The sequence below is a fragment of the Tachypleus tridentatus genome, chromosome 5, assembly GCF_004210375.1.
Source record: "Tachypleus tridentatus isolate NWPU-2018 chromosome 5, ASM421037v1, whole genome shotgun sequence".
Lineage (NCBI taxonomy): Eukaryota > Metazoa > Arthropoda > Merostomata > Xiphosura > Limulidae > Tachypleus > Tachypleus tridentatus.
Window position 1 is genome coordinate 25,656,211 of NC_134829.1, and position 16,601 is coordinate 25,672,811.

Below are 16,601 nucleotides of genomic sequence, written 5' to 3' on the forward strand. Positions count from 1 at the left end.
CTAAAAAAAGACAGATACTCCAGATTGGAAGTACCGTCTTTTATTCAATGAATATCTTTCAAACAATCATTCAGTTCCCATTTATACAGATGGTTCCAAATCAGGTAATTCAGTGGGCTCTGCTATGGTATGCTATGGGTCAGTAGTTGCGTGCAGAATCCCTTCTACAGTTTCTGTGTTCACTGCTGAACTGTATGCCATATCTCTTGCCCTGGATCATATTGCAGCTGAGCAGAACTCCAACTGCACTATTTATACTGATTTGCTTAGTTCTATACTTGCCTTGGAATCGCTACACGTTAGCTTACATCCTATTGTCGCTGATATTCGAAACCGACTGGCCCATTTCTCATTAGCAGCTTTTTCAATCCAGTTTTTCTGGATACCAGGCCATGTTGGTATTCACGGGAACGAGCTTGCAGACATGGCAGCTAAATATGTCTGCTTCAGTACCATCACTCCTATGCCTATTCCGGTGTTGTCTTCAAGGCTCGGCTCCGTGCCAGCTGGCAGTCCACTTGGAGTGAGCAACGCGACAACAAAGTTTTTCAAATCAAACCCAAAATTGGACTTTGGCCATCTAGCTTCCGTAAAGTTCGGAAGGAGGAAGTTGTTCTCACTAGGCTATGCATTGGTCACAGTTTTTTAACTCATCATTTTCTTTTATCTGGAACTGATGCACCAATGTGTAGTTTGTGTAACACTCAAATCACTATCAGCCACGTTTTACTTTCTTGCCATCGTTACAATTCTCAACAACGGCAATATTTTAAACATATTTTTTCCCAGGGTCAGTCTGTAACATTGGACAGAGTTATTGGTGATGGTGACTCTGTCCACCTTGATAATATTTTTAATTTTTTAATGGCCATTAATCTTTTTAATCTCATTTAAGTGTTGCATATTTATTCATTACAATTTTTAATTGTGGTTCCTTTTTTACAGTTTTAATCTCTCTCATTCAATTTGACATTGGACAATGGCCAGAACATTAAATAACTCGACACCAGGACTGGAAAGGCCAACTTCAGGTGACTAACGCTACTGTTTGAACTATCCGTTTGAACTACTCGTTAGTCGTCCTGGCGAAGTTGTTATTATACTTTGCTGCATATCATTTCACACTTTTACTACTTTACTTTTTTAGTACTGGCCATATTGATTCATAACCCGGAACCAGGACTGGAAAGACCAACTTCAGGTGACTGACGGTGGTTTTTATACTTACCTGTTAGTCTTCCTGGCGGGTTATGATCATTACCATTCTGCTACAGGTAGTCCTTTACAACTTTGTTGACTGGATGTCAACATTGGTTTTTATGCCATTTTCTGTTTTAATTGCCGTTTTGCTTTTATCTTCAATTACTTTTACAAATTTTACTCCATTTACTTGACTTTTATCTTTTTACTGGACATTTGGTTACTCATTATTACGATTTTGCTGAGTGTCTTTTAAAACTTTTATTCTTTTACATTTTGATAATAGCTGCTATGACACATAACCCAGAACCAGGACTGGAAAGACCAACTTCAGGTGATTGATGGTGGTTCTTGAACTTACCTGTTAGTCTTCCTGGCAGGTTATGATCATTACCATTTTGCTAGAGTAAATATTTTACAACTTTGAAGACTGGATGTCACCATTGGTTTTTACACCATTTTCTGTTTTAATTGCTGTTTTGTTTTTACCTTCATTTACTTTTACATATTTTACTCCATTTACTTGACTTTATCTTTTTACTGGACATTTGGCTACTCATTGTTACAATTTTGCTATGTATCTTTTAAAACTTCTATTCTTTTACATTTTGATACTGGTTGCTATGACACATAACCCGGAACCAGGACTGGAAAGACCAACTTCAGGTGACTGACGATGGTTCTTGAACTTACCTGTTAGTCTTCCTGGCGGGTTATGATCATTACCTTTTTGCTAGAGTAAATACCTTACAACTTCTTATACTCTGCCTTCTATCTTAACATTGTAGACTAGGTGTCAACATTGGTTTTATACTTTTTTGTTTTACCTTCATTTCCATTTATGTCTATTACTACATTCATTTTTTTTTTTTTTTTACATTTTTACCGAATGTCTGGTGCAGATAGCCTCGCTGCTTTGTGCCATAAAACACTAAATCAATCAATCAATTCCACCACCTTTACATTACTTTGTGGGCATGTGATCATCTGCTATAAATCTGGTTGCAAATTGGTTACCCTGTTCCAACAAGAATCTCCCTACAGAGTGGTCTGTGGCCCCTCACATTTTTCTGAATATTGTGTGTGTATATGAGGTGTCCCAGATTTTGATGCTTTATCCACTCTTCTCAGTATGCCACTTCCTTGATTTTGGTGTCATGTTACTCATACTCTGGTGGGAACAGTCGATGCTCTCAGTCAGGATTGGCTTGGTTGGTACCTGTGTTCTCCTATATATGTCTCCTTCCATGTGTCCTTGCCATATTTCACACCACTCCATTTAGTGTTATGCTGGTGATCTGGATCAGTAGTCAGCTTATTATTTATAAATGTGTGTAAGCCACGAATCCAGATTTTTGGATATAGCTTCCTTTATTTACTGTTATGTTAGTTCTTCTTCCATGACAGTTTACTACTTTTAATGGTAGGCATACTGCTGTTGGTGTGTTTGCCAAGGTTATTGTCCTGCAGTGACAGATTCTTGGTATGAATATTCTTCTTCCCTGTCAGTACCTGTTCTTGAGGTGAAAGGTAGAGGACTCTCTTCCTACTGTGGAATTTATGTACAATTCCAGATGCTGTTAGATGTTGGTTGAAGTCTAACTCCCACCTACAATTTGTCACACCCAAGCTACTCTACATTGAGGAGTGTTCCATTATTTCTGTAATTTTTCTTGTGGTCACTCCTTTATTTTTGTCATTTTTTGCAACGTTCTCCAGTGAGACAGCAATAAGTCTACAGATTTACAACTCTTAATATCAAAGGTTCAGTTTCCCTTGGTGGACACAGCAGATTGCTCAATGTGGCTTTGCTATAAGGAAAAAAACACTTTTTTGTGACTTATTACTAATGATCAAAGAGCATATCTGGCTTAGAAGTGGTGCAGTGTTCAATGAAAATGTTTTATAGTTCCTTCTTATACACCATAGATTTATTTTAGATTATTCCTTGAGGTGGATCATCTTCTCACTGGCCCTCCACCTGTTCAATATGGGATTCCAGGTTTTTGTAAGAGGAAGTAAGACATTGCATTGGAAGTCAACATTTAATTAAATAGAAAATGTATTTCTCACCCATCATCCCCACTCTTAGTGTGGTACAATCTGACAAATCTCAAAGTGGTTACCAGCTGCAAGATTAGAGAGGGTGCCAGTTATGATAGGGATAGTGTCACAATCATATTGGTGGAGGGTAGTTGCATAATAAGTTGTGTGATAGTACGCAGAGATAATTAGATGCATGAAGACTAGTGGCTAGTGAAACTTTGCACTGATAGAGGGCAATATAATTCTAAAAAGCTTTTTGTGAGTAGAGGTATGTTTCTATTGGAAATATATTTTTGGTTTAAGAAACTGTTAACTTTGGAAGGTCATCAGTGAATCAACTGAAAAACTAGCATATGAATATGGTATTGCATGGTACAATTAATTTAAAATGATAAAATTATATAATAATTTCGTGGATCATTTAATAAATTAAATCATCACTTTGAAAAGGTGTTGGAAGACAGTACATCAGCAACAGTCTGAAAGTAAAGAAAAAGCTGCATGTCATCTGTCATTACATATGGAAATTAATCAAATCATTTTTCAAATAGTGGTACTTTTATTTTAAATTAATGCCTAACAATGTTATTACTTATGGTAATTTGCAGTTACATTATCAGTTTCATTTGTTGTAAGTAAAAGTTTTTATAAAGTCTTGATACCACTGAATTGTAAAAATGTTTACAAAATTATAAGTACAATTAATTTTTTAAATAAAACTTTGGACTGAAATTCTAGTTTATAAACAACTTAATAATATCATCATTTAATAATCAAAAGTGTAAATCTTTTATCAATTTTAGACACTAGTGACAATGAAGTAAAACCTATTAGCTGTTTTGATGTTGACTTAAGTGACACCTTTGTTTGTGGTGGGACTGAACTTATCATTGAAGATAGCTTTTTATTATTTTGGTAAGTTTTATTGTAAGTGTTATTGAGAAAAATGATTTTTATATGATCCCATACAAGGCAAGTTGAAAAAGTAACAGATCTTGAGAGATGTTTTACTAGTCTTAATATTCAGTACGTTAACCAATCTTTTTGCTATGTCTCCTTTTAAATTTTCATTTCAGACTTATAGACTTACTAATGTCAATATGTATAGAGCATTTAAATTTTAATGTTACTTTCTTTTTCTTTCTTTTATTTCTGGTTTAAATAATAATAGTTAAATTTGTCAACAGTATTAAATGATATTCATATATATAAACGTATGTGAACAAGGGACAACCTTATTTACACACATCATTCATTCTTTATGTACAGCTACATGCTGTTTACTATAGAATATAATGTTCTTGTTGATTTTATTTCTACAAAATCAGTTGGCCTAAGTTTATAGAGTGGAGATTTAGGCATAAAAATGTGTCAGAAGCTACTTGTTACACAACCTGTAAGGAACATTGGATTTTGTTAACAGATTAACATGTCTATTTAAGTTTATTTTTCAATATTTGGAACACTTCCAGGACATTTCACTTAATCTAAGATAATTTTTCCTGAACTTTTTTAATGTACTTTTAAAACATTTAAATTTAAGTAGAAGATGATTATCTCTTTTCATTTTATATATAACTAAAATGTTGTAAAAACCTTTGTGATGAAATATTACAATACAGTTGACAGTAATTTGTAGTTTTAAGCATGTAACCCAGGTTTATTTTAAGGGAGAATGTTTATGTTGTTAAGAGTGTAGTTGTAATATTTCAGTTTATAATAAAAAAAATTTAATGACAATTGTAAATAAAAATGAAGAAAGATTATTTCTGTTTTTTATCTCAAGTTTTAAGTAACACAGTACTAGGGTTCATTTATTTTTCACACCTAACAATTTAAAAAATAAATAAAATTCTTAACTATTTTGAAGAATTAAGTTATACATTTACGTTGGAACAAATGATGTTAAATATGCATTGTGAGACATGGTTCTAGAATTCTTATAGCTGAACTAATGTAATCTTATTCACATATACAACTGTGGTAGATCATGCAGAAACATTTATACACTAATAAAATTGGTTTACTTAATTTTGAAATCCATTTGTTGAAATGTATTACACTGCTGGAGCAGTTAAGAACATAAACTTTATGAAAACTGGAAGAATTCACAATTATAGAAGGTAAAATTCTATATGTTCACAGTAAAGGTATTTTGATCCTTACTCTAATATTTTTCAAAAGTAAATGAAACAATGGAAGATTAGTCATCTTTAAAAATTATACCATTGTACTCAGTATTTTGGATGATACAAGTTAAAGTATTTATGTGGGTAAAATATTTGTCTTAAATTATAAAGTAATCCATTTGGGAAAATAGTATTCAAAGGAACTTTATATATTTTTAAATGTTAAAGACCAACTGATGTGGAATTTGACTATATTCACTTCTGTATATTCATTTTATAGCAAGGGAACATTTTAGAGTATTTGGCTTTTAGTTAGGCTTATCATTTAGGTGGTATAGATTACAGAAGCATACTTCTTTTCCATACTAAATATTAGATACAAATGCTATAAATTGTTATGAAAACGAAAAGCTTCAAGCTCATCAGAACTTCCATGTCTGAAATTGCACTTTGCTAAAGAATTTATCTGTTCTCATCATTTTAGTGTTTTTGTCTTCCTATTTTAGGCTCCAACTGTAGTTGCCAATGTAGTTTGGCTGGTAGTAAAAGATTTATCATTTATAAAAAATAAAACTACATATATATATAATGTATCTGTATTTAAAATTACTTATCCTGTTCAGGGATGTGAGAACTTCACAATTATTAGGTGGTTACTGGGATTCCCACACAGATGATATCACTGAGGTAAGAAGGCATTTTCTTCATTAAAATTGATTGAAATAATTTGTTTTTAATAGATACATTTTTGATACTTTACAGTGGAACAAGTTCTTGTATCATGAAGATTTACTTCTGAAAAACAAATGTTTAGACAATTAGAACTAGACATTAACATTTTTAATGTGATTCCCTTTTAATTATCAAAGTCCATCTAGTTCGATTTAAAATAAGAAAATGGCCGTAATGTCAAATAATTTGACCAGGACGTGAAAGGCCAACTTCAGGTGACTAACTCTGCTGTTTGAACCACCTGTTAGTCATCCTAGTGAGTTATAATTAAAATTTTGCTAAAAGTCTTTTAAAACTTTTATTACTTTACTTTCTGAAAATGGCCATAACATTAAATAACTTGGAACCAGGACTGGAAAGATCAACTTCAGGTGACTGACGGTTTTTGAACTTTGAAAACTTAGTTTTCCTGGTGAGTTATGATAATTACAGTTATGCTACAGAAAGTCCTTTACAACTTGTATTACTGTAGTTTTTCTCTTACTGTTGTAGACTATATGTAAACATTGGTTTGGTTTCATCTTAATTTTCTTTCATGAATTTTACTAAATTTACTTTAATTTTAACTTTTTACCAGATGTTTGGCACAGATAGCCTAGCTGCTTTGTGCCATAAAACACCAAACCAATCAACTAACCATTAACATTTTTTGAATATTTAAACCAGAATAAATACAGTGTGATCTTTTTTAACATTTCAGAAAAAAGAAAACGGTTATATTAACTAGAAGACTTGTAATATAATACATTAGCATTTCCATATAATGAAATACATAATAATTTGTTGTGCAATTTAGATATTCATAAGTTTTGAAAAATGACAAAAGGTATTGCATGGGAAGAGGGGTTTGAATTTGTGTCAACTTCAAAAAAGGTTATAAGGCATCAAATATGACTAACTGAAAATTATTATAAGAAAGGAATCTGGAACAAATAATCTGAACCAGCAGAAATTGTAACCAGTCTTGGATTTAAAAAAAGAATAATGGTCTTCCTGCCATTAATTTGATAATCTTTCATTGAGGTATGCTAAATAAAAAAAAAGCCTGACAGATTTTCTAAAAACATTCTGTTAAGTTGTAAGCTGTAAGTATAGTCAAAGAGGACATGTTTTCTCAAACCTTGTATATAATGATCGAAAATACATAACACAACATGTATTCACACTGTACAAGAAGTACACTAACAGTTGCAGTAAGTCACAAATGATTTATCATATTTGTTACTATGTTTGAGCAAATTTTCACCCAACTCTAATATATACAACTCTTTTGCTACAGACTTGGTGGATTACACTGACCTCATGAACCCAAAGTCACCAATAGAGTTTTAATACTGTATTTTTTAAGCTGATTAATGTATCTTCATGACAGTTTGCATGCTATTTGTAAATATTATGAATTTTGTGTAGACAAAAAATGTTTTAATTAAGTATTTTTACTGAAAATTTGTCCATCAATATATTGAGCCAGAGTGCTGACTGCTCTGAGAGCAAAGTGATTTTAATGTTAAGATAAAAAGTATTTCTCTTCATCTGAAAATTTTGAAGTTTCATTTATTTAACCTTTATAACTTTCTTTTGGTAAATTTTCACAGTTCTTGTTATTTTCTCAACACTAACTCCATACAAGGTCAGTCAGTTTTACTTTCCTCATGAAGTAAGTAGTACTTTCTATGTTTTGTAGTATTGATCACAAAGTACTTCCTGTGACAGTTTCTACTTCTACCTTTTCACATCTCTTTTCTGTGTTTTATATATATATATAAAACATTAAATCATTACTTCTGCAGTTAGGGTGTTTATATAACACCACAACAGGACACATTTGATAGAGAATAAACTCATGCAACACAATTTCCAGAAAATTTTCACAGTTTATTGTAACTGTTTGCTCCAGCGTATTTTATATTGCACTTAAGTGGTTGCAATGAACATTGTCTAAAGTAAAAAAAGTGTGAGAAAATGTTTGTGATATAATTCTGTACAGAGTCTGGGTTGATCCAATAAACTTGGTATGTATGTGGAGTTATCCTTTCTGGTGACCAGAATTTAGCAGTATAGGTCTATGAAGTAGGTGATTATGAACATTATATATTATTACTAGGGGTGCATACATCATAGTAGTTCATACAATACACATCTAGATACAGAAGTTTTGCCAATGGCTTGTTAGAAGTTTGACTTTTTTTTTTTACTGTAATTTATTGTCTGTATTACTAACATTGTCTAATTTAGTAACTTCACACTTTACAGTATTTTTTCACAGTTTTAGGTTTGATCGTCTAAATGGCAGCTGGCAAGTGAAGTAAAATAATAAAGTTAATATCTGTCTATTTTGTTCTTGTTAATTTGTTACATTACTTTGCATGTAATGTTTTAGATAAAAGTAACAAGGACAACTTATACTCAATACTCATCTGATTTTATTAAATCATTAATTTTTAGTAAAAATACTTTATCAGATATTCTTATTTTTTGTGCAAGTACTAAAGGCTTATAATATTCACTGAAATCTTCTCAAATTTCATGAAGATACATAAATTGTATTAATACAATCATATTAAGGCTTCACTATACAATACTCATTGTATTACGATATCACTACAGCATTAAACATTGTTATTTAATTATAAATGTTTAAATTTTCATTATTTTTCTTGAAACATAGAGTAATAAATAAAAATTATGTAGAAAACAAAGATTTCTAGTACTTGTGTTACATAATTTATTTATATTCATGCATCATACTTGCTAAGCCTCATTTATTGTCTGAAGTGGATGGGAAAGTAAATTATTTTTGTACATTTTAAAACCAAAAAAATTATCAAATTACTGATATGATTTGAAAATACTAGGTAGAGGTTTTAAGAATGATAAGTGAATAAATTCTGTGTATCAGGACTTGTCAAAGGTAAAATCTGGAAATTTCAAATAAAATACTTCTTTTTTTTTTTTTCAATTAGACCATAAAAGGAAACCTTGTCAAGTTGTGCAACTTTCATTCTGTTTAAAATTAAATCCAGGATTGTATATTCTGTCATCTAAGCTGACTTTCTCATCATTGTTTGGTATCATTTATGTTTTACTCTTGTTTTGTATTATTATTATTATATGGAATCTTTCTGTTTATTGCAGTGTAATGTGAATAAAGCTTTGTCATAAAATGAGATAAATCACCAACATAACATATAATATTAAACATTTTTGCTATAAGTTTTTAAGCATTAAACAAGCTAGTCAGAAAGTTAAAGATATTTATTTCACATGTGAACTCGTACATGATATTTTAGGTTCGATACCATCCATTTAAACGAGATGTTTTAGCTTCTGGATCAACTGATGGACTTGTCAACATCTTTGATGTTAAGGAAGCCACAGAAGAAGATGCTTTACAATTGACATTAAATTGTAATTCTTCTGTTGTAAGTAATCAGAATTTCAATGATAAATTTTTAGTTCTGTTGTTTATCATTGTCATTTAACACATAGTTACTCTAAAAGTGTCATTTTACCTTTGTAGTTTTCTTTCTATTTTTCTGTTACTTTTGAATCCTTAATGTAAGTTTCAGATCTACCTCTAAAACTGTCATTTCCTTCTTTGTTACATCTAAAGTTTTGTTTCCAATGATAATACTTTAACTTTCTTCTTCTGATATCTTATAATTAATGTGACAAAACTAAGCCAGTCAGTCGTTACTCTCATTTTGATATTTAAGAGCTACATCTCTTACATTTTGTTTACCTATTATAATAATACTCAGTTTTTTTCTGTCCTGAAAGTGCATGCGTACCTTACTATATAAAAATAGGTAAACAAGAAGTAGGTGTTAATATATTTTAGTAAACACTTGGTTCAACAACATATTAAAAGTTTCTTTTGACTTAAATCAAAATTCAATGATGAATAACAGGGCGACAGCAACAACAACAAACATTTGACGTGTCTGTTCAGTAACAAACATTTAATTCTTGGATGTTTCGTACTACGCATAATCCATCTTCAGCAAGTTATACAGAACATGGTACATTATTAGGTACAGACATATTATAAAGTTTAAACACTTTATAAAAGTAATAAAAATACAGTGTAAAAGTATGAAGTGAATTAAGAGACAATCTGATGAGCAGATAATAGAATAATGCATCAATATTGTATAGACATTTAGAACAGACTCAGTTATAGTGAAGTGGTGCTATAATTTACATTTGGGAATTCATTTAAAATAGATAAACTTTCTTTAATCAAAAGTTCTGTTTGTGATGATCCAGATGCAGTTACGCAGATTAGTAATTGAGACAGAGTGATTAGTGTTTTCACTATGTGAGAGAACTGTGGGTTTTATAATTTTTTTTACCAGTTCCACATGATACTCCTACATATTTACAGGCTTACAGGTGTAATTGGCATATAGTTTTGCCAATTAAGTTTTATTGCAGTCACCACAAGCATTTATATATATACAAGATACTGGAGGATATAGTGGAAGGTAATAGGTCCTTAGATCAGAATAGATTTTGAACTTTGAATGGTGATTTAAATGCCATTTGTAGCTGAGCTTGTGAATAAAATGTTTGCATTATTCTTAAAATGTGGGATGTGTGAAATTTTGCTTCTCTTAAAAAGGAACAATAAATCTTATTGGGTATTTATTAGCAGTGTGTGTTTTTTGGGAGGAGTTCAAAATTTGTGAGAAAGGAACTTGCATGTTACAACTTAAAATCTATGGGATAGCTGTTGTTTCTTAAAATGTTCTGTAAGGTGGGGATTTATGTATGAAAAGTGAGTTAGTTAGAATAGATGTTATATGTTTTATTTAGAAGACTGAGTATAAGACTATATTCAAAGGAATTCAGAATAAAACTGTCAAATTGAGTACATGACGCTGTATGTTTTTTATGACAAATGGATGTTGTCATGTGGTTATCTAATCTGATAATTTGTATACCAAGAAAAGACAATTTACCATTTTCAGTTTCAAGTAAAATTAATACTAGGGTGTTACAAATTTAAATAATCTAAATACTGTTTGATGTAAATTCTAAAGAATAGAAATGTATCATCCACATTTTCTATATAATGTCACTTTGTATTCAGTGGGACATGTTCTAACCAGGAATGCTCATGACAACAAAAAATATGTTTGCAAGAATCAGCCCTAAAAGTAACCCCGTTGCCACTCTATCTGTTTGGTCACATTATCAACCATTGAAATTAAAGTAGTTGTCCTTGAGGGCAAGTTTAAGCAATTCCTCCAACTGTTAGTGATGAAAATTTATTTCATTTTTGTAGGAATTTTTGTGAATAAAGATTCAATGTTGAAACAACCAATATGTATTGATTGGTATTATTCATTTCTTAAGCAAAGGAAGATTAATCTTTCTGTAAACTCATTGGAAGTGGGTGAATTTAGAACAGGAATAAATAATTTAGCCAATAGTAATATCTATGTTTCATGTCAAACACACATTTCATTTATCAAATTGTTGCATTATACAACAGTCTCTTTTTTCAAAGTTTTACATCAAAGTGCTTAACTTTTGTAAATGTTCATTTACAGCAGTTTAATTCCCAATTTTGACATCAAACAGTATAATTTATACAATTCTCAATACTTAACTGATCTGTAGTGAAGCACTCGGAATCATCTGTAATACATAATAATTTCTGTCTGTTCAGTTTCTACATGAAATGACTTAATTTAGGTGCAAGAAGTTTACAAATATCATTCTCTTTCTTCAGTTTGTAGGTTTCTGTTTGTATGTGTTTCAGTATCCCAAGTAATTAAATTAATTCAAAGGGAATTTTGTTTCCACGAAGACCCATTTGTTTCTAGATAAGTTCTTTACTCTGAGAATCCTAACATTCTTTTTCACTTGCGTGAATACTGACAGATTGCACCTTTCAAGTAACCATTTGCAGCATTTGACAGCAAAGTGTTGGTTAGTATTTGTTTGTTTGTTTTTTTGCTTCATGGGAAGAGGGATGGCAGTGTGCTTTTGAAAGTTCGTTTTTTTAAGCCTGTGATGTACATTATTTTAATAAATCTGGTAATGTGGATTTTAACTTTTTAAGTCCTTAGTAAACATTATACAAAATAGATAAATTTACTTAATATCTAGATATTTAATCCATATTTTACATGGAGTTTTAAGTTGCTTTAGTGGAAAATTTGCTTGAGAGTTTTCTTAGAGATGCAGTACTAAGTGAAATTTCTCATCATTTTGACTTAAAATATTTACATTAGTTCTCTGACATCTATGAACCTCTGAATTAACATATGTCTTTAGTCTTAGTATATGTATGGGTTTATTTTAGGCATAGTCTATAACAGTACTTTTAGATTTTTGCTGATAATTTTTGATGTAGTATCTTGATAGTATCTATTATATCTCTTAACACTACATTCTTTATTCAGTCCATTAGGGTTTGCTTTTTTTCAGAAGAGGAGGAGTCAGTAAAGAATTTGTTAAAAATATAATAGGCCTAATATTAATATCTTATGACAAATATAATTAGTTATAATAATGCTTCACCAGCTTAAGAAAGGTTTTCACACCTTAAAATTTTTTATCACAGTTACATTTTTTTATGTTATTAAAAGTTTTGACTTATTCTGTCAGATACTGAGTTATTGAAATAAATTGGTTAATTGTAGTTGCAAGTTACAAGCAAAACAAGGTAAGTCTTCAAAATTTGGTATGAAATTCTTTCCTAGCAACTTATTAACTTAAAAGTTAATTATTTCTAAACTCTGCAACTCTGTTGTGGTACATCAAGAGAGTAACTATTTGCTCTATTTCTTGATATATAATAAGTTTTTGCATGATAAAAAGTGAATAGTATTTTGAAAACTAATTTTTTATTTTAATGAAAGAAACCTTGTAATTTGTTTTCATCTCTTTAGTTTATTAGAATTCAAATATTTATAATATAAAATTTTGAGCTTATCTTGTGTTTCATAATTCAATAGAAATAAAATTTGATTTCAGTTATTAAATGGTTTATTTCTAACAGAACACGTTAGCATGGCTCAGTCAAAATGACCATGAAGATCAGCTTTCATGCATTACCCATGATGAAAATATGTATCTATGGGAAAATGATGATGTAAGTTTTATCAAAAATCTTGTACTTTATATAAGATTGTTTCAACTGGCAAGCAGATATAATGTTAACACATTCTTGTTGACTACCCACAGAAGATTCAGATGTTTTTGTTGTTTTTTTTTCAAAATATATTACCAGGATCACTGATGAATCATATATAGATAGAAAAGTGAGGCTACTTTTGTTTATTATTTTCAGATTGAGCCACAGTACTATAAGAGCTGATTATACATTTTATTTGCAATACATATGAGAAAAAGTGGTTATGTACTGTAAAATTGAAAGAATTGAGTCTCTGGTAGGCTTACCTTTCATTATCATAGCATACAGTGGAACATTAATAGAGATGCATTTTTATCTTTGTTGGAATAAAAATAATTATCAGGTATGATAATTAAAACATTTTCTATTTTGATGTTTAAAAATGGCCATCTTAAACAGTTTATTTCTAAATGATGAAATAAAATAAACAGTTTTTTTTCTTCCTATTCTCACACATACTCAGAAAATTTCTTTCTGATGCTTCTCATTAAAACATTGGCTGGATTTGATGTTTATTGCTCTATAGAAATATTTAGGTTAGCTTTTGAAAATAAGTCGCTTTTATTTATAATGGCAGTTAATATATTAATATGCTACACATAAGTTATTTATTTTATAGAACAGTGTACAAACACATTAACCCTTAAACAGTAACCATCATCAATTGATGCTGCTACCTACAACATTCCTGCTGTTTAAGGGTTAAAGAAGAGTTAATATTTAAATTTGTTTTCACATCATTATTTTATTTTTACTTGCAAAATAAATCTTAACAGAAAATGAAAGAATCAGTAATAAAATTCAAAGAATGTGTTCAAATATAGTGTTTTAAGGATATTGTTTTTCTTATTGTAAGAAAGATAAATGTGTTTAATTTTTTGAAAAGTTTTATACAAAGCACATTGCTTTAAAAAGAAATGACTAAAATCGAAGCCAACTATTCTATGAAGTAAAGCTTTTAAAGAACTCAAGAAAAAATTTTATTTACACAAAGCAAGTAAAATTAACATTGTGGTAATTATGAATTGCTTAAAATAAGAAAATATTTAATAAAGAGTGGAAGTCTTTATAGTAGTCTAACTATAATCATATTATTATTTCGTGATAATGAAAACTTCAATTTTGCTCTGAAAAGAAAGTTTCATTTGTGATATTTTGTTCTTATTAAGACTTCATGACTTGATTACATTTTATAACTGTTTGACTGTATCCTTGCAGAAGTTGTTACTGATGGCTGCTTTAATATGTTATTTTTCTGACATCTAAAGAATTTAATTTTACCTTGAAACTGATAAATTTTTGGATTAAAAAAAAAATATTTTGATATGATTAGTCTTTAGAACCTCTTTTGCTACTTGTATTTGGCCTCAGTGTTTATTTAGGTAAATTCGACAATGGTTCTTGTTCTAGTACTTCATTGGCTAATTTTAGCACTCATTTTTGTCTAAATAATGGTTAAATTTATTGCCTTTCCTCAATCCATTGTGTTTATAATTAAGACTGAAACTTGACTTTAAATTCAATTTTGTTTTTCTCTTAAGTTGTTTTTTCAGGCATGTTGGTAGGTTTTTAATACATAACACATCATTTTTAAACTTAAAAAATCAAATATTTACTCAAACCACATTAACTGGAATTATACCCGTGAAATGAAATAAAAAATTAGTTTTCGAGACTAATGGGTTTGTGGTACCTTAAAATATATTCCTAAGTAGTAAGCTAGTGAAAAACAGTTTTATATTTGAAAACAAATTTGTAGTTTGAAGTGGTAGGTATTGCTTTATTAAGCAACTGAATTGTAATATAGTTCTACAATTCGGAATTTACAAGAATGTTCAGTATTACCCTGTTAACTAATGTTGTAAATAGCTTACGGTTTAGTATTACAATTTAAAAGGAAAAATGAGTTTTTACTCCAGGAAAGTTTAAAAGTAATAATATCTGAAAGCTAAAAAAAAGGCCTGTGAAGTTGTTTAAAAATCTTTTAACATATCAGTCATCTTTGTTCACTATTTTAAACACATTAAAATATTCAACATAAAGCAAACTGAAATTCTTTAATCTCCTTATTTTCTCTAGGTCATCCCCAAGTTCACTGTAAAAAGAGAACAGCTGAAACATTCATTTCAGGTATAGCTCATGTCTTAAGGTGTTATGTCACATATTGAAATATCTCTATCTTTTATGTTAGGTAATTGTTTCTGTAAAATGTGATACGTAAAAGTTTTCATTGTGTGTTAAATATATTTTTCTATAGGAGGAATAATTGTTTTAGTCATGTATTTAGCATGTGTTAATGATTTGCATTGTGTAATGGAGTTATTTATGTTAATCTTATGTTTTGTAAGAGTGTTTTTTTACATGAAGTAACCATTACAAATGTTGCTTGTGTTAATATTCATGAAAATCAATAATTTCATCTGTTATGATGACTGTTCATCTCAGTTTCATACAAGTTTTATATAATTTTCTTATTTTGGTATTAATAGTTCAGTTAAAGGTCAAATGATGGAGATGTTCATTTGTTTGGTTTGCACACACATGTTGACAGACTTAATAAGAACAGAAGAATTAGCACATCAAAGGTTTTGAGCTCAATTAATTAGGTCCTTCTCAATAACTTTAATGAGCTAATAATCTTACATTTCATCAAATTGTATGTAATCTGAAATAAACTTGGAACTGGATAGTAATAAATAATATGAATGAAAAACTGAATAATGTACGAAGTCTAAGTCAGTGGAAAAAAGAGATTGTACAGTTGTCTTTGTACCAACTTATAACTTAAGTATGATTGGAAATAGTAATATACCAATTTTAAAACAGGTACATTACTAGAAAAATAAAGAATAGAGCTTGGCTCTTTATCCAAAAAATTGTTTTGGTTGTATACAGTTTTCATGTGGAAGTTAGGCTACCATCAATTATTTGTTTACTGACTTCAGTCTTCACCTCATTTTGCATTCACACTTTTATTTAAATGGCTTATTTTCTGAAGTTAGAATCCCCCAATTTTACCTAAGGAAGCTTTATTTGGCACCCTTTGTTAATTTAGTACTTTTTTGGGGTGTTCCTTGTCTTGAGGTTCCTTCTTGGTGTTGTCCCCTTCCCCCACCCCAAGAGGCTTTCTGTCATGGCACTCAGTGGTCACTTTATCCACCTGTGGACTTACTTTGTAGGAAATTCATGGGTCATACAATTTTTCTCTCAGGAACTTTCATTTTCTCTCCAGGAAAATACCTATCTGTTTCCATTCCATTTCTGAGGGCTTTCACATAAAGAATGCACTCATTTAGAGTTCATTCTCCTAGCCCTGTTTTGAGAAACGTTACCTGCTCTGGTCT

At 30.1% G+C, this 16,601-nt stretch overlaps 1 protein-coding gene across 5 annotated transcripts in view; it reads left to right on the forward strand.

Annotated features, from left to right (window-relative positions):
• Positions 1–16,601, forward strand: part of LOC143250757 (WD repeat-containing protein 89) — a 45,450-nt gene that overhangs the window by 17,787 nt on the left and 11,062 nt on the right. For all 5 annotated transcript variants that reach the window (XR_013028357.1, XR_013028358.1, XM_076501715.1 and 2 more), the window contains exons 6-10: positions 4,050–4,161; positions 5,999–6,062; positions 9,398–9,529; positions 13,123–13,215; positions 15,337–15,387. Coding sequence is in view for 3 of the 5 variants with exons in the window: in XM_076501715.1 (XP_076357830.1) it covers positions 4,050–4,161; positions 5,999–6,062; positions 9,398–9,529; positions 13,123–13,215; positions 15,337–15,387 (452 nt within the window). In the remaining 2 variants the exon portion in view is untranslated. The remainder of the gene's footprint in view (positions 1–4,049; positions 4,162–5,998; positions 6,063–9,397; positions 9,530–13,122; positions 13,216–15,336; positions 15,388–16,601) is intronic.